The following is a 19,887-nucleotide window of genomic DNA, read 5'->3' on the forward strand; positions in this document are numbered from 1 at the left end:
AGGTTCCTCTATCGCAATATTCGTGGTCTTCAAAGGCAGCACGAGCCTCCATACTAGACGGTTAACATTTGTGTTAATAACTCAGCTGCAGAATAAAGACTAAAGACTTAATTCTTCCCATCTACATAAGGTGCTCTGAAGCGCTCCCTTTCATCTTGTCTAAAAATCCTATTCTTTTCCTTCCTCTCCCTCGTTTACCTAACGTTCTACCCGCTCACACTGTTTTCAACATCCCCTCCCCGCTTAGTACTCGCTCCATCCATACCTTCTGTCTCCTCCGTATCTCATCCAAAAGCTGCCGCTCCTTTAAAAAATACAATATAAATGCGCCCTAAAAAAATCGAATACATTGTATCATACTGATCACAGATAGAATAGTCGCACCCGTGATTTCTGATAAGACTTCAACTGATAGATTCAGCCTGAATCACAAGATTATTCTTTCTGTCCCATCTGAGCGATAGCTCAAGCGAAAAATAACTGTTTCACGCGATGATTTTCCGCTTGGTTCGAGGGAGATTATATCCCATCCCTTTTATTCCGTCACTGAAACCTTCGCTGGTACAGCCTTTCAGCCAATCAGAACGTACGGCCGCTTACAGCGATTATATCGTCACGCTTGGCTTTTAATTAAACGACAACGTACTTTATATTTCGAAATTATACCACATGTTCTTAAGTAAGTAGTATATCATTTTAATAATTTGAAAAAATGAAAAAAAACACTTTGTTATTCGATATAGAACAGAAAATAAAACACCCTGCCGTGGCCCTCGGCACGACGTTTAAATTTTACACATAATTGACTAAGTGTTCATAACCAAAACGGTACGAATTCGCTTTACATTTGATACTGGTATGACATAAATTCATCACCATATAGGCAACTGAGAAAACACTAAAGTGACGGAATAAGCGATGGAAAAAGGGACGATGGAAATTATCGTGTGATTCAGTAAATGATGGCTCCAGCGATCACTCTTTTGGTCCCTGAAAACCTATCCCTTGAGCTATCATTCTGAGGGACGGAAAAAATTATCGTGTGATTCAGGTTATTGAGAAAGAGAAGTAGTAATGTCATAATTGCGGAATCATTACGAAAACATCACCTTCGATCAGTTGGTTCGCTGAAAACGACACCTTGATGAAAATATTGGGATCCCAAATCCGTCTAGTAGTAATAGTAAATCTCAATATAATTAAAAGTTACGAACAAAATTATCAACATAACGAAATTCGCAAAACGTATGTTCTTAATCCATTATATAAATCGCAATATTTCAAATAATTTGGATACTTCCGGATTCACTTGTCACCAAAATGACAAATCATAATATTCAATTCTTACGACGTTATCGTCCAGAGCCAAGAAGTTTTCGCGAAGCTATTCTTTCTTAGGTTTATATTAAAGCTCAATAGTATTAAAAGCTAAACACAAAATTATTTTCTGCACGAATCCGCGAAAACTCTGCTTCCAATTGATTGTATTAATCGCGATATTCCAAATAATTTGTAAACACTTCAGGATGCACGGAAAATTCGCGACTTCATCCATGAATCTTCAAAAAATAAAAATAAAAGTCCTCGAAAAAGCGACTGCTATTCACGGGCGCGCAGACGATCCGGGAGGAAATATAAATTGTCTATTTCCGCGATCAATCGGTCTGCCTCCCTCGAAAACATGTGGTAACCAGATCAACCAGTTAACACAACTTCGGAGATTGCACATTTCTTCTACAAAGATATGGATTATGCCATCGCAAGGGGGGCGTAACCACGTGAGAGTCGCCAATCCCGCGAAAGAAGGTAAACAAGACGTCCGTCGTCAAGGCCAGGGATCTCGACAGCGAGACCTTGGGAGAGGAGAAAAAAGGTGAGGAGCGTGAGAGACCATTGGACGAGAAACAAGAGGTGCGAACGTAAACAAGATGAGTAACCGCTCTAAAGCACATTAAACGTGGGTTTTTTTCTAGGCGGCATGATGCTATACCACAAACTCTTAGATTTGGGGCGTGGCAAAACTATAGTCTGTCCAACACCGGAAGGAGGGTAAGAGATTAAGGTACCGCATAGAGAGGTCATATTATTATCCACAGTTATTACTTAGAAAACAAAACAGGAAAATCAGGGACCTTTTCGACTCGCCAGACATAGTAGCTGAAGCGAAGAGCCGCAGATTGCGTTGGGAAAGGCACATAATACGAAGAGAGCAAGAGACCGCAGTAAAACAAGTCTAGGCAGAAAAATATTTAAGTAAACCGGGACTAGCCACGGTGATGACTTTTACGGAGCCACCCGCAATGCACAAATTGTGCGAAAAATCCACATGGGAAAACTCATTTGTCTCGACCGGATCCCTCGAGGCAGAAAACCCTGATGGAAGACGACCTCCAGGAAGAGCGAGAAAAAGATGGAAGGATAAAGTGCTGATTGTTAGGGAGGATATGGGAGTCAGCGAGGCGAATGCAGAAGTTAGAAAGAGTTGGAGGCAGACAGTTGACGAGGCTAAATACCATTTAGGGTATAAATGACCATTGGAGTGAGTGAGTGAGTGAATTACTTGATAAATACAATAACGATTGCTTTAAACGAAAAGGAAAGTCAGAAACATGTAATTAAAGGGAGTTGGATGAAAGTTAACCCAATACCTTAATAACGCTTCGAACATTGAGACAATGCATCAGCACCCACGTGACAATGGCATAAGAACTGAGGGCTAGACAGAATACTTTCCACGACGAACTCAAATATTAATTTTTATAATGAAGATAGATAAATAAGGCTAAAAAGACCTTGAAAAAAGCACACACTTGATATCTGAACTAACAATTAATTAATAATACGCTAACAAAATTAAGAAAAAATCATGTAAAGCCTTTGACTAAAAATGAAAGCAACATAACGAATGACTGTGGCTGAAGAATATTTCTACGGAAATATTCAGGTTACTCACGCCGACTATTCTATTTATTTATGGGACTAAGGAAAACCTTCCAATTAAAAAAATATGATTCCAATGCATTAAAATACAGAAAACGACTTGTTTTTACTTTTTAGAAGACACCATTATCATACGTTATCGACAAACAATTCTTACAAAAGTTAATTTAAATCCAATCTGTAGCAAATAATGAAAACAAGTGGAAAAGGTGATTGGAGATTCATTTCACATTCGAAAACTCATATCAACCTAAATCACATTTCTCAAAAAACCCCAAGGTGGTGCCATATCAGCAGAATGACATAAGTCTCGGCAGAAAGAAAATAAAGATGAGATAATGGATCATATCCATTTAACGTGTTAATGGAAGACAAATCAAAACATGGGAAAAATCGACAGCACTCATGGATTTCCGGAATATCAAGTGTTTTAAAAATTTAAATCCATTTCACTTAAGCACAAGGTGATATGGCAGTATTTTTTATTCTTAACATCCTCCATCACCCTGGCCATACAAAAACATGGGGAACTAAAAGTACCATTATCAAGCAAAGAATACATAAAGGTTTCCTAACAACAAACGCGTGGAGAGGTGATACACTATCATCTGGTTACGAACTTAAAAAAAAATAAAATTAAATACTTCGAACGTAAATTAAGGTCGTCTCATTTTCAAAATCATATAGTACTAAAACTTATCATAATCAAGCAAAGAACACATTAAGGTTTCCTAACAACAAACGCGTGGAGAGGTGATACTACACCTCCTGGTTACAATTAAAAAAAATCAATCAATTATTTCTAATGCATTATGGCCGTCTCATTTTCAAAAAACATTTAGTACTAAAAGTATAATAACCAAGCAAAGAAAACATTAAGGTTTCCTAGCAACAGAGGCGTGGAGAGGTAATCACCCTCACCTGGTTACGGATTTAAGAAAAAAATTAATATTTCGAAGGCATTATGTACGCCTCACTGTTTAAAAACAAGTTGCAAGGGTAATTAGTACCTACATGGGAAGCGTAAAGACTAATTTAAAGAAATACCATGGCTCGAGGAAGAATAATAGACAGCTTTAAAGCGCACGCAGTAAGGAGCAGCAAGATGACTTAAAGGCGATGGGATAATTTGATTTAATACGAGATTAATGCGGTATCTAGAATGGGAATTATTAACACACACCTACGAACGAAAATTGGCCTTTGAAGTAAGTTTCTAGCCCATCTATTAAACGAAGATGCCATAAATACATTCCAAGGAGACGCGAACCGAAGCAGTGAATAGCTTCCATGGCGGCACAGAGAATATGGATTACCTTACAACGAAGCGGGGACTCCGGAGGATATTCCTCGGAGAATTAAAGACATGTATGTTCAAAACGCATAAGCACAGTATAATAAATCGGTGAAATATAAACTAGCTCAGAACTACGATAATAATTACCGATTTTACTTCTTTCACCTTAAATTACTGATCGCTTCACAAGACACAACAACCTTTGCATTAAATATCATATATGAACTTAGTTCGGTATATTTACGAGAACACCACACTTATATATCAGTACCTCGGAGGTAAGGAACAATATTTCCGTTTTCCTAATTTTTCAGGAGAGCAGTGTTAAGATTTTTTTATGCAACCAGTAATTACTACAAGGTTAGGTAACAAGTTTACAACAGTTTTATATCGCGATGTTATTGGTATAATAACCTAACCTCCTAGTAATAACTAGTTTATTTTTTAACCTAAAAATGCTATCCTGAAAAATTACGAAAACGGGCATAGTGTCCTTTACCTCCGAGGTACAGATATAAAACTGGAATAATCCGCTCCAAGGTACTTTCAACATATTCCGCACGATCAAAACAGCAGTTACAGAATTTTGATGATTATTCGTTCCAAAAATAAATTCTTGGCCACATAAAAAGCGAGAAAATAATGGACATGGAAATGGTAAGGTGGACGATTAAGTCACCTTTTGAAAAGTTATATTGCTTTGACTATTGGCATTTGGAACGTGACCTCTTGACATCTATAGCTCCCTCTCTCTTTGCTAAATAATTTCTTTAATGAGCACTCTTGTGCCAAGCAAAAGTTAAGATAATTAATGCTGAATAATAGAATATTATTATCAAGAGAGAAAGGTACTTTTATTTATTCTGAGAAACGAAGGAAATAAATAACAGAGCGATTTCTTCTCATTAACATTACGCATATAAATTTTAAATTCGAATGGAATAAAATTATTCCTGATGCCCTCGAGACATAAGAAGTTTGATTAACTACGACACCCAAAGGCGAACTTCCTTTTCTTAGAAGCAAAAGAAAAATATTTACGAGTTATCACCAAGATATCAGTGACATAGAAACAAACTGTGTCGTAGAAAACAGTTTAGACCGAAGTAGTTACCGAGGTGCTTCCATTATCGATGCAGCCTTACTAAGCACACCAAACGTTGCTTCGCCATCGTACGAAAGCGAATACCTTAAAGGTGGCTCTACTGTTACCGCACAAATACAAAAAAACACTCCCATTATTCCTAATATTATTTCCAACTGTTGCAAACATTGAAAAAAAAACTTTATTTCATACACGACGTGGATGCCTACAAAAATTATGAAATAAAGGATATCCCGAAAAATATGGCACAATTATATCTTACAACTGACGCTTTATCGTGCATTTTATGCGTACTGACATTTGGTAAACTCCAATGATAGCATTCCTTATCTAATAACTTGGAAAGTAGCACGTTGAAGAGACAGCGATTCATTTGTATCGTATTTCCTGCGTCATAACGCATGCTACTTACATCACTTTGTTGTAGTAAATAAATCAATAAATCGACAACAACCATACAATGGGATAGCTCAAATTCAACCGATGAATTACGGGCAGTTAAGACTGTCATTTCCTGCAGTATTATCTCCCACTGGCCGATACATACCTTTGATTCCGTCTCAGGACCTCTGAGATCGCTAATACGTGTTTGTTGACCATGGGAACTCGATTTTCTTCAACTACGAAGGCGAGGTATGTTTTGAACGAAAGGGAATGCACAAGCGTACATTTTTACCATGGAATATGTGAACTATTAACAGGGCATTCGACAACTGCTTGTCATTAATAAAACGTAACTGTTATGGAGATCAAATGATACCTTGAAAACCCGCTTCACTCAACTGGTCGGTAATAACGATCAAAGCGTTTTAAGTTAAGAGAAACGAAAAGATATTCAAGTGACCGGGATATTCAGTTTTAGGCCTCTTTTGAATCTTTCCCTACCATATTTGTATGGTGATGATGATTTGTGATAAAATGATGTCTAGAGGTGTGAGAAAAAATATTGGTAGTGTAAGGACTATGTATGATACTCGGCGGAGATTTAACCATCAGACAGAGCCTTATTTTAAGTAAAACTTTAAATCCTTCTTTTAAACTTTTCCAAGTACTAATCCTTACCTAAAGTAGATTTATTCTCTCTCTTTGTGCGTAAAAAAATCATTTATAATATTGATATCGAAATACAACGCTGAGCCCTATATTCCGAAAAGGCGTTACTCTTTTCTAAAAGGATCAATTAGGATAATTTCAAGACCACTTGATTTTCTACTTCATTTTGTGAATTAAGAGGCCGTAGAGTTTAAATTCCCACCAGTATTACAAAATGCAGACGACAGGATCGAACCCAAAACCTTGAGCGTGAAGGCCAAACAACACAACACACCACGGAAGCAAATCAGAGGACCTTAGGCTCAGTCGTGTGGATGCCATTAGGGCGACTACATGAAAAGGATCGAAAAGTGATTCTCAACAGGTTGCAGGCACACTGTCATTGGGGGGGCATCCTCAGCTAGGGATATTCACCGGCACATAACGTTGGGAGGGGTTTTAAAGACATAGCCACTCACACTCCACTGACACAATTTGAAATTATTGACACACAAATCATGGGAAAAAATGCGATAGGTACAAACCTTTTTTCGATGTCTGAATTAATTGAGAAATTAGGTAACTGATTTGTGAATGAAAAACTTCGAAGTTTCGATAAACTGTATCATATTCATAGGACTGGCTGGTCCTATGAATATGATACAGTGTATCGAAAGTAGTTAGGAAAATAAAGTTCCAAATTGTAGAAACAGCAAAGTTTTTCATTCACAAATCAGTAAGATGGATTTCTACAACGTGAACGCCTCTACTATTCAGTGCATATTAGGTAACTTCTTAACAATGCATTAACTGGCACTGACATATTGTCTAAATCTAATCCCAAAAAAAAACTAGGTCGGTGTAGCTATGAAATTAATGTGGATTTTAAAAAATTAGGTTTTAGTTTGTTTTTAAAGCACATATGTAAACTCCATGCCCGTTTTAATGTTGACAGGCCAGGGTCTCGTCTGCTCAATGCCATTTTATAGTCCTATGACTATTATTATTAGGACAAGGATTAGGCCTAATCTTTCCTTTCTGCATCTCAATGCAATTTCCTAGGTCTAGAACCGAGGTCGGTTAAGATTAAAATGGAAATGGATTTCACATTTGTCAAATACTAGAGATCAACAACTTCCATAAAGGCTGAGGCGATTTCTAGTATTTAATGTTGTAGTGATAAAATACAAGTAAACCAAGCATATTCAGAAATGATTATTAAAAATATTCCATTTGTGGCAATAAATTCGATTTCCCTCATTTAATCTAAAAATTTAAGGACGAAGTAGATCTTCCAGTAGGCATAGACGATAGTTTTTTTTCAAATCCTATGATAAAATCAACAATTTTACGTGCGTAAGAACACAGGTATAAGAAATAGAAAAGACGTTGGGATGAGTGAATTGTTAATTGATCCCCTATCACAAGCCAGTCGCGGATAACTTTCGAGGATTATGCTCTGGGCAGTGATTGGCTGAAAAAATCCATGCCGAATACGGATGGATGACGACATTAATGACTATTCTCTATAAAATTGGAAAAAATTAAACTTAACCTTTCTATTAATCATTCCAACTCAATAGTACCGCGAAGCGTGAAAGGTCCTGCTGAGCGTTCTCCATTCATCAGTACTAAAATAATCTTTACCTCCTAAATGGACGTCTGGACCATAGACACACGTATGCCTAAAAATGTTAAAATTTTAAAATATTCTGTGTACAGAATATTTTAAAATTTTAACATTTTTAGGCATAGAGGTTCCCGTTTCCTGAAACTTACGCTTTCGTCTTGAAAATTTCTGGAAATTGTAATTAAAGAAACTTTTTTTTTCTAAATAGTACTCACACTCTCGCTTTGCCAGCCCTGTTTTTTCCTTTAATTATTATTTGCTTGAAACTTAACGATACCACCTTGAAAAGTTCATAAAATTTTAAGGAAATCTTTTTCAACATTGAGCTGTACTTCGAATTATAAAATATCAAATCTGGGTAAACACTGAGGTAAAATTTTCAAATAGGAGAGACAAGAATGGCTGGCTAGGGCCTATTCTATTTCTCTGAAAAATTGAACATGATAATGACGTATTTAGCCAAGAAAACACCGGTCGAGAGAAGTGATGCATCCTCTAACAAATAAAACTCCTCTCACTGACGTATTTCCAAAGAAATTTCGCGATGGCAATTTCTCTTCGTAAGTTTCGCTTTATAAAAAAACTCAATTTCTTCGCTTATCACGCACGATTGATCATAACGAGCATAGGGAGGCAAGGGCTAAAATTTTTAATAGAGGGCGAAAAAGGAATGAAAAGGGAAAAATGTATTATCATTCTCTATTGAGTGACCTTCCCGGTAGAGGCGTGCAATATAAGAGGTGACATCATAGATCTTTTATACAGATGAAAGATCTATGGGTGACATAGCGTATACAAAAGGTGGACGACAGAAATGTCCCAGTCCATTACGTATTACGGCACCGCAATCGGTCAAGAAATACGGTAAGGCTGAAGGCCTGTTTACACGATGAATTAACACAAGCGAGTTAAGATGTGAATGCATAAACGATTTTGGTGGAGCGGAACGGAACATGTACGAAAGCATGAACCAAGTTACAACAGGTTCTATTTTCTGTTTATACATTATTCGCACAAGTCGAGTGGTTTTCCTTATTTCACGCGTTCATACATTTAGACATTGCGGGATAATGTACCGTGTAAACAGGCCTCAGCAGACTGAAATAAATGCGTATCAAAACGTTCACATGACGTCGAGTGACGACATGATCATTTCCTAGCGGTAGATGGGCACCGTAGAGACAACCCAGTAATTAATTATCACCTTATGAGAAGAAAGTTCACAGGGAGGGAACGAAATAAAGATTTCGCGCAAATCGGACACAAAATCACAATTCCAACACACGCCCAAGCTTGGCTTGCCTCCACTGGATAATACGCAGAAGTCATAGAGGAATATTAAAAGCATCGCATGGGCGTGGAAGGTCGATACGTACTCTTCAAAGCCAACATTGCATTCCGCCTTCGCGATTATTTTTTGTCATCGTTGCCTAGCAAAACAAACCGAGATTCACCAAGTCGCAATCCCCTCGCAGCTTTAATTGCTCGATTCCCCTTTAACATAGCATCTATTTCTGTCAGCCATACTTGCTCAATTAAAAACAAAGAAGGTTTGGAAGGAATTAGCAAGTCACTCCACGGAGAGGTGGGCGAATAATATACAGATGTCTTCGTGAGGGAATACAGGTCGCGTTGGGTCGAATGGAAAATCAATTTTTTTATTATTTAAAACCAGGATATTTGGTACCATACAATTCACTCAGGGGTGATAAGGATAAGGGTATATTTCACCATAACATCAAGGAAACACTTCCAATTCTCGAGACAATAATTCTGCTTCCAGAAAAATAAAAAAGGATCCGGAAGTCGTCCAGAACAAGGCCACTTTGACGGTTCACAGTGTAACTACCTAAGTAGTATCATAGGGGAACGTTGAGCTAGAACTATTCGATTTGCAGCAGCACATAAGTACACCACCAACTTTGCACACTCAACCACAACACCATTTGGGGAAATTAACACCGAGGCAGGCGTTTCAAGATATACTTAATTGACAAAAAAAAATTACAGAGGAAATTCTCCAACTCCGGCACAGAACCGCAAAGCGCTAGTAACACCTTATCAGAAAAGGGGTTTGAACGCAAAAAGAGGAAGTTGCCTCACTCAAGAAACCACAACGCTGTCACGCTTACGAGAGAAGTTTTCTTGGTGAAATTTTTCATGGATGATCTTATCCCTGCGGAAAAATATTCTACACGACCGAGGAAGGCTCCAAAAATGTTGACTGCAGCGATGCGCATCACATATGCTACCTATTATCACTCGGAAGTAACGATAAAATTGATTGCAAGAACTAGGAATAAGACAAAATAGAACGACTCCTTCAGATTGAAAAACAAAACATTCGAAAGAGAGAATGAGGATAGGAACACTGATTTCAGATAAGAGTAAATATTCAAAATGTGCATTAGAAATGACAATGCCAACCCAAAATTTCATTCGGAGGAGAATAAAGTCAAACATCACTCCCAGATGAAGTGTTAGTACCATCGCAGAATCACAAACAGGTACAATGAGCTCAAAAATGCTTTCGGATGCATGTAACTTATCTTAAGATCCTCAGTATGAGTCTCAGATACTGTTACGAGGAAACATTCTTTCAGTACAGAGGTATAGATTATATAGTTGCATGCAGCAGAAGAAACCTTCAACATCCAAGCCACTCAGCTAACTAACTACCCACACGTTCAAAAACGATATATAAAAGGGAATAAAAGTGGTGGTGGTAGGCATTTGGAAACTCAAGTGAGCTAGATGGATATATCAAGCTTAAAAGTGTTAAGGATCAATTGCAAAGCCCTTTAGAGTCTACAAGATAGGTAGTCTACAGCCAATAGAGGACTGAAAAAAAGTGTGCGACACGAAAAAGTGGGGGCAACACTTCACAATATCTATCTGCCAGGAAATGAAATTAGCAATTTATGCCGGTAAAAACACAAATAAATATACCTTCATGCATGGTCTATCGAAACAAAAAAAATGCCAGCAAATGAAGAGGTACCCCCACATGTACAAAAATGTATCTGGGCCTATGTATACCTACAGAGTATATCCTCAGTCCAGATATGGACCTGGACACTCCATTGGCTGAAATTAAAGGAAGAAAAATATAATTTAGGATTTCCAGACGGTGACAGACTATGGTTGAGTTCCAATTAAGGCTTCCAAGCACTATATTATTGGATGCAGTCATTAATGATTGCCTAAGTACTACTCACGTATCATTAAGAAGCAACCGATCGAAATAAAAAGTAATTCCCATTCAATATGAATCAAAAGAAAAATAAACTAAATATCCTATGCATCCCTAAGAACATTGATTAGCTATCGTTTGACTCCACGGAAGCGCGAATTCTTTCAAAAAACACGACACCAGCATTCAGATAAATTTAATTGGCCAATTTACCTGTGGCACAACATAGCAAATTTCTAAACTATTCATCACTAGTAGAGATCGAAAACAGATAGCAGAAAACGCTTGATCACAAGTTGACCAATATTAAGGCCTTGCACAGCAAAATAAACACTGGCATAACCCTTAAAGTATCTTTATTAAATGTCATTACCAATTTTGCGAGTACAAAAGTAATATTGACCATAAATAGGATATGCAAACACATGAGCCCCAAAAAATTCTGCTCACGGATGGGTCCTTTATTCCCTGAATCAACACAGGTTACCGTACACCTAACACCTGTAAAACATTAACGCTACGTAAAAGTATAAATTCTTACCTCGACTTCTTCTTTGACTGGAACACGTTGCCATGGGTCTGCCAAAAGGGCCAGCGGCATATCTGTTATAATTTTACACTTATGTTCCTTGATCCACTCCACGACATACACATCCGTCTTAGCCGGATATCCAGTTCAAAATGGCGAGCGGATTGCGCATTACGTTATTATTACGGTGACATCTGAGGGTGAAAAAAATAATCACGTAACACCTGTTGCGGCTTTTTATTGTATTTGGTGGTAGGCATTTCATAAGTATTCTTGTGTTGAAGCTTTCTCGTGCTCAGGATACTATCTGGATGTTCCCTAATGTCATATTGATAATTTGTTTATATCGAATAATCTTCTAATGTGGCAGCCCTGAGTAAACATGGCCTCCTATTTTGGTGAAGTATTGGAAACGTCTTCGAGAGCTTACGATGGGGATTCTGATGATGACACAGAGCTGAATGATGCCCTGAAAAGGTAAGTGTTGTGTTCTGGTATTGTTTTTGGATGGAGATAATCATTCTAAATTGAAATTGTGTATTCCAGGGATTATGAAATTTCATGGATTACCGGTGATCGTCCTCAAGACGTCCAATTATTTTTGATTGCCGTAGGAAAATGCTGTTGTGGTAGGTGACAGTGCACTTATTATTCTACATAAATACCCCTCTTGTCTCTGTTATACTGTACTGACCTTAATATTTTGGTTTTGTAGCATATTCTGCCTTACTTCGCCAGAAGTCATCACCTGAACTGATAGCCAAAATAGTCCAAGTTCGCCCAGAAGATGCCAAGGAAGAAACTACCTCTCGATTTAGGAAAGAAGAGCCTTCTTGTATATATAGGTTGAAAGGTGGAATTCTCTTATGTGAAGTCAGCCCCGATGTGCAAGTCATTCATGCTAACCGCTTTACATCCAAGGTAAAATAAATTCTGAAGCTTGGTTTTTCTGTGGTACAATCATGTACGGATTGCAGGCGAAGTTAGCTTGCTTATTTATTTTTTTCACGATCAAGTACTTCTGCGTTAATATCCTTCTGAGACTAAAATACCCTTCAAATAATGTTGTGTCCATAACAGTGTACTATGTTTGAGCGCTTTTGTGTTCTGAGATAAACAACTCGTCATAATGGCCTATTTCAGATTCATGAATTGCTGCTAGCTTCAAAGGAAGTAATTTTATTAACTTCCTTAACTTCCAATCGGTATGCATCATGGAAAGCTCTGAGTCCGCCATTTATCAAAGCATTACCTAACAGCACTCACACTATTAGAAAAAAAGAAGTATTGGCACCTCTGCTGGAGGCTCCAAATATTGTCACGGGAGTGGCAGCTTCAGGTGATGTATTATTGTCGCATGGTGTAATTTCCAATTCTCTTTTTGTTAAACTCTATCGTCTTAAAGCATGAACGGTTTCATCTCGTTTATCTTTTCATGCTGTTATAATTTGTGCTAATATTCTTTATGCATCCAATGATTGTTTGGTAATGAAGTGGTATTTATGTTAACCTCACATTCATCTTTCTTGCCATTAGTGTTCACGCACTTTATTTTACCCTAACCCTATTGGAAAAAATCAATGGGAAAAAATTCAATTGAAATGTTCCATTGAAAAGTGACAAATTTCAATGGAACAGTTCAATTGAAAAAATTACAAATACAATAAGGCATCCAATATGGTAAACTTATTATTAGGTAGAATATACTTAACATCTAAATTTCACGAATCCCGAATTCTGAATAAATAAAACATGTGAACAAAAATTAAAGTTGAAATATTTTTAGAAGCAGTGTCATGAAAACTTTAATTGGGCTTTTCCACATCTTACATCACTTCTCACAATCATGAATAGTTATCGAAAATCTGTATAGTTTTGCCATGATTATCAGAACAACAACTATACCATGAGAGCCACATCTTTTACCAGTTCAAACAACGTTGAATAGTTGTCGAAAAGAAGACGTTTTTCCGCGATTAGCGATAACAACTTCACCAACAAATATCTCACACGTCTTTATCTAAGAAAGGCTTCTTTAAAATACTGATAAATATACTTCTGGTTTGACATGAAGCCAACATAACGTGTTTTTCACAACAGAAACATGTCACTCATGTTTATACAAGAACACGGGAATTTCACTTCACACAAACAAACCTGCGTGATACACACTATTCCGACAATGCTAGTAGTTTTTTGTCGGCGACGTAACGCATGTACGCATAATTAAGTTATATAAATATGCTTACATTTTAAACACAAACGTTAGTATTACCAGTCAAAAAACTGAAGGCAAACGATACATTACTAAATGAACACACTATAGCACAACAATCACATCAAGACTTCCACTATATCGCGGAAGAAACACACGGATGACCTAAAACAACGCTGTGGGGATCAAGCACAGGTTAAATAACAACAATACTAAATAGTCTTTTCTCCACAAGCAAAAAATTAACCACAACTGACCACAACAACCATGTGCACGTAAACATATGAATAACGGTATAACGGTATTTTTGATTTCAATTGAGCATTTGAGATTTCAATGGAGTATTTGAGATTTCAATAGGATATTTGGGAATTCCATTGAAAATTTGAGAATCCAATGGAATACTTGAAAATTCAATTGTATCTTTTCTTCGAATTCCATTGAATTTCCTAATATTCAATGGAATATTCGTATTTTCATTTGTAAATTTGAAAATCCAATGGAATTTTTGGATATTCCATTGAAAACAAGGAAATTCCATTGAAAATTGGCATTTTCAATTGATTTCAATTGGAATTTTCAATGGAATCGGCTGATTTTTTCCAATAGGGAATATAATTCTCCCTTGACTCTGCATTAAATTCAATAGTCAATAACGTTGACTAAGGTGTGCTAGGTCCTCCACTCAATTTTCCTATCAGCTTGTACTCCTCCCATACATTGATACAAACATTTTGTCTCTACAGTCTGAATATCTCTCTATAATTTTTAACCTGGTACTGAATATCTGCCTAATTATTTTTACCCTCTCAATTAATAGCTAATACTTTGCATGTTGGAAATTTTAGGGAGTGATTAGTTTTCCTTGAGGTAATTTATTAATTCCTTCCTCTTTTGAAGATCTCAAGGAATTTAGTAAACCTTATTTTATTTTTAACCCTGCCTAAAGCTATCCTGTCATCTTAGGAAGAATAGGGATTTGAAAACAATTTTTTACCACCAGTAGAATTATTTAATATTAATAAATTCAGTGTTAGATAATTAGTGTGCTTAATATATATCTACTTCTTTCTTCTAATGCTAGTAATCGATTTTCCTATTGGAGGAGTTCAGTGTCATTACTGAGAATTGTTAGGTTCAACATTAATAATGTAAACATTCTCATGAGATAAATTTTCTGCATATACCTGCAGCATATTTTGTGGTAAATATGGTGTTCAATGGTTTCAAGGTTTTCAGAAGTGAAAAATTGCCTATGAAAATATCCTGTTCTTTGTCGATATGGTAGAAGTGATGGTTTTAGCTTTAAAAAATGGGTGGGCTAACATGTGATCTAAGAAACTTTATCAGTTTAATCGTGTTTACATTGCTAATGTTCTGAAATTTGTCTTTACAGTGCATATCTTTTGTGAAATAAAGAAAATCTCTGGTTGCCTCTACATTTGTTACACGCCTAAAGAAGATATTGATTCAGCCATCTTCTCATCAATTCAAAAGCTATTTATTCAAGTTCAAAGTATTAAGAGCTCTGTTGTTAACCTCACGTATGAAAGTAAAGATGTTGAATGTTTTACCCAAAGAGCTGGTAATTTATACTTATAGCATAGCCTAAGGTCATGTGATCAAAGTTTAAAAAGTCTTTCTCATATTAAATGTATGGTCTTCTGTTGATTTTTGGACGGTGCTTGTGGTGTTTTAATCAAATATTGAATTAAGGAGCCAATAAAAGTTCCTCAAGTGGAGATGTGCGTTGTCTTTTATTTGACACATTTACTTGCCATTGTTCTCTGTTAATTTCCTGTTGTATTCAATGAAATAGATGAGATCGCACAAATGCTAAATGAAGCTCACACACACTCCAGTGAGCTTAGCAAGGGTCATTGATTGGATTTGATGCTTGAAGCGGATTGTTTGAGTAGCTTGAACCAGTGGCGCAGCGAGGGGGGAGTTTTGGGGGATAAACCCCCCCCCCCCCCAGAGCTCAGAGAAATTTTAAGTTTAATCCATTTTACTTAATTATATTGATATTACTTATAGAATAGCGTAAGGATTAATAAAATTTCCCTCAGAAAGCCGTAAAACTCGCCATTTTGAACCATATATATTATAATTCTGCAATTTACTAATCTCGCACCTACCCCTTATCCTGGTGGGTATACCTAACCCCCACAAACCCGGTATTAGTTGCACCTAAACCTCCCCCAGCCTTAATTCCTGGCTACGCCCCTGGCTTGAACCCCCATGGCACAATCTCCAAAAGTTCGGTTCATTAACCCTTTTAGTGCCAGCCGGCCGATCTATTGGCCCGAGGGGTATGTACGAAGAATGCCACGGGCCGATCTATCGGGCGGGTGTATTTAAATTGATTTAAAAATGAAATATTTTCCCAAGTTTTACAGAAGAGATAACAACATAGGTGAACTTTTTAATCGATTACATAAGTATTAGAAGTTTAAATAAATAAAAAAACGGGGCTGTTGTGGGACTGGCCGACAGAAGTGAAAACTGAAATAATTATTATCCATTTATTTTTTAAATAGATTTAATATTATTAAAGAACTAATTTTTCCAGTAATACTCATTTTTCAACAAAAATTGAAATTATTTTTTTCAGCAAACTATTATTAAATATATATTAAAAATACGATTTGTATGAATAGAAAGTAACATCATTTATGTATTAAAATATAATATGCTTTTATTTATTTTATTTAATATGCTTTAAACATATAATTGTTCACTATGCACATAAAAGAAACTGCCTTAAATTGTACTGACCTGTATTTTTATAGCATTTACACTCTCCTGCACGATCATGCACGAGCTCTTTATATTTAATGAACTTATACAATATACACTATACATTTTTATTTTCAATTTTAATATTTTTAAAACAAAAAGACTTTAACAGTCTATATATTAACAAAGTTTATTTACTACACCTAGTCAGCCTGCGTAGTTGAAATATCCATTGTAAATTTTTTAAATTGTATGAGATTGAGAAAAAAATCCTCCCCGGCAGGGAATCGAACCCTGGTCTACCGCGTGACAGGCGGGGATACTGACCACTACACTACCAAGGATGAGATATCAAGAGATGAATTTTAAGATGCAAATGTAGTACTCGCTGTAGCGATCGCGGTGTCGGGTCGGTCACTCTCACGTGAATTCTATGCTTTTTCCCCATCCCGCAAAAGTGCTTAACGCCGCTAAAGAAGTTTTCACTTCAAAAATTAGCTTCAACACATTCATATTAGAATTTTTATAAAATTTTAAGTAAAATGGTGCTAATTCATCAAAAAAGCCCTGGCATTCTTCGCTTATACCAGGTAAAAAAGGCTGGAACTAAAAGGGTTAACTCATTCAGAGGGAAGCTATTATTGAGGAGAAGAATCATAAGAGTGAAAACAGCTATGGATCAAGGGAGACCCATAAATTAGTCGAAAAAATGACCTGATTGGCATGAGGACTGCGTGAAACAAGTGAGTTTGAACGCAGTCACACACACGGGTGCAAAGTTATACACACCAAGGATGAAGTTGGATCTAAGATTTCAGCAGCGTTCTCCATATGAGTCATGGCTTTTGGGCATTCCTCCACGTAGTGTCGTCCATATGTGACGACAGTTTCTCCTGCCATCCTGCTGGCATCTACAGGTCAGAAGTGTCTTCTGAAGAAGATCTTCTGACCTGTGGATGCCAGCTGGATGGCTGGAGAAAATGTCATCCCCTATGGACAACATAATGCGGAGGAACACCCAAAAACCATGACTTGTACACCAAAGATGAAGTTTGCCATGAAAAAATATTTAGCATAGCCTTGTTCAGTGAAACCCATCCTGAAGTTCCCTCTGAGAAGTTGGATTGGTGGTGTTATTGGTTAACTCGCATGACCGACAGTCGGGAGATATGGGTTTGTATCCCGATTAAACCAAATATTTTTTCACAACAAACTTCATCGTTGGTCATTGGCATAAGTTTGTGACATCACCAGTTGAATAGCAAAAGATTTAAGGCTGTTGATATTTTTCTCTGTAAATATCGAAAAGTAGGGAAAGGGTCGATAAATGGGAAAATATGGGTCTCCATATTGTGAAAACTCTCATCACAGTCAACAATAAAGTAGATAACAAGTGAAAAAGAGAGATGGTGGATTGCATAGAGAAATATTGAGAAGACAGAGGGTGTAGATGGAGGGTGAACTTAGGGTAAATAGAAAACAAGATCATTATAGGAGCAGGGGTGATATTCAACATCAAGTTTGGAGGGGGGATCATGACCTGGATCTGAGGAGTATGGAATACCCTCCGGAAAGAGCAGTGCTTTTTCATTATTAAATCTATCATGCATGAATTTCTCTTAGCTAATGACCAAAGGTATTGCAGTGCTCAAAATCAATGTTACTTATGCACACAGGACTGTTATCTCATTTTATACTTGAGTGGAAACAGGAAATACATAGTTTCTTGTTTCTCCAAGTTGAGCATTGCAATTCAGCCATTATTCCTTTCCTCGAGAAGCCTTTTCCTCTCATGAGGTGTCTATATTATCATCAGTGAATGTTTAGTCTTTTCTATTGTGCTCTTGAGTTTTGCAAGTTCAAGCCTCATTGCCATCTCATTCCAACCAAGGACATTGTGCCAAATACCACTACTTTAGAAAAGGGTTTATGTGGGTATAAAATATGGGACAGTGCCAGCAAGCCAACTGAATTTGCACTCTATAGTCATTCTTAATCCCTTCCACCTACTACATTTCTCCTCACTCTCTTTTTTTCATTTACCCTTTCCTGCTGAAGCTTACAATTGGAAAACGTTTTCCTTGCTATGAGTAGCATGAGAATATTTTAAACCTCTCTGTATGGAGCTTTTTTTTGGGGTAGAATTACCCTAATATTTTCGTCCCTCAGATTTGGGACCCAAATCAAGCCTTCCCTTACCCCGGCGCTAGTCTAGACCCTCTGAGGCTTTCTTCGCACGAATACACAGTCATTTATTTCATTACCTGTGTTTTTTCAATCGTATATTGCATTTGATTTTCATTAACTTACTCTTATAAAAGGATTACAAATATTTTTTAAGTATTATGGAATTTTAAACAGATTTCTAGCGTTAATAATGACTAAGTTAGTGAACATAAGGTACTAAAATTATAAGTCAAGAAGTCCGTTATTTTTAATGCTAAAATTTCGTTTAAAAATTGCCTACGTACTGAACAAAACAAAGAATTTATTTCAAAGAATAAAAATATGTAGTAGGCAACAAAATATATCATTGAAAAAACTATTGACAATACAACCTCTTCGCAACAGGATCCTATGGTGTGGATGATCATAAATGAGTGGAACGGTCGTGCTTAATTACTGAGGAGTGGCCCCAAGGACTCGCTAAGCTGGGCCTCAATGCATCAGACAATTGCTATCTCAGCAGTCACTTTCCTTCCCTCATATCGGCCAGAGCTGACGTCAGGTTGTTTACGTTGAAAAATCTACGGCAGCTTTGTTTTCTTTTTGTCCTACACCCAGCGAGAATGGATGTAGTGCTCAAAGCATTATCTAACGATTTGATCGTTGGATTATTCTTCCTCATAGGATAATCCTCAAAAGTTGTTAGAATCGCAATGGCTGATGCCTGGTTTCGCTGATGGTGCTCACCTCTGTGACGTTGCGGGATTCCTCGTCCCTTACCTTCCTCCCCTATCCTGTCCCAGGAGGCGTCGTCGAGGTCCTATCGCGGCGGTGCCTCCTTCCTTTCTCCTTCCTGTCCCCCTTCTGGGTGCGGAGGTGAAAAGCTAGTGCTTACAGACCCTGCCCCAGGAGTGTATCCTTGCGAGCCTGCCCTAGGAGTCTCGTTTCCACTGTTCAAAGCATTATCTAACGATTTGATCGTTGCATTATTCTTCCTCATAGGATAATCCTCAAAAGTTGTTAGAATCGCAATAGCTGATG

The 19,887-nt window shown here is 37.1% G+C and overlaps 2 protein-coding genes across 3 annotated transcripts in view; one reads left to right on the forward strand and one right to left on the reverse strand.

Annotated features, from left to right (window-relative positions):
- The window catches only part of LOC124168699 (ribosomal protein S6 kinase 2 beta), a 422,541-nt gene extending 410,659 nt beyond the window's left edge, over positions 1-11,882 (reverse strand). The window contains exons 1-2 of the mRNA XM_046546965.1: positions 11,739-11,882; positions 11,048-11,091 (exon numbers count right to left, since the gene is read on the reverse strand). Coding sequence (XP_046402921.1) covers positions 11,048-11,091; positions 11,739-11,772 — 78 coding nt within the window. The 5' untranslated portion in view covers positions 11,773-11,882. The remainder of the gene's footprint in view (positions 1-11,047; positions 11,092-11,738) is intronic.
- A 4-nt stretch (positions 11,883-11,886) lies between these two features.
- LOC124168906 (proteasome assembly chaperone 1-like) lies at positions 11,887-15,683 on the forward strand. Of its 2 annotated transcripts, XM_046547289.1 has the most exons (6): positions 11,887-11,978; positions 12,097-12,203; positions 12,273-12,355; positions 12,442-12,647; positions 12,870-13,065; positions 15,338-15,683. In XM_046547289.1, exons 2-6 carry the CDS (start codon positions 12,109-12,111, stop codon positions 15,541-15,543), a joined length of 786 nt encoding a protein of 261 aa, XP_046403245.1. In that variant the 5' UTR covers positions 11,887-11,978; positions 12,097-12,108; the 3' UTR covers positions 15,544-15,683. The 2 variants fall into 2 exon arrangements, with proteins under 2 accessions (XP_046403245.1, XP_046403246.1); XM_046547290.1 differs by lacking the exon at positions 11,887-11,978 and having other exon boundaries at positions 11,985-12,203.
- Positions 15,684-19,887: the final 4,204 nt, after the last annotated feature.

Source organism: Ischnura elegans, chromosome 12 (assembly GCF_921293095.1).
Source record: "Ischnura elegans chromosome 12, ioIscEleg1.1, whole genome shotgun sequence".
Classification (NCBI taxonomy): domain Eukaryota; kingdom Metazoa; phylum Arthropoda; class Insecta; order Odonata; family Coenagrionidae; genus Ischnura; species Ischnura elegans.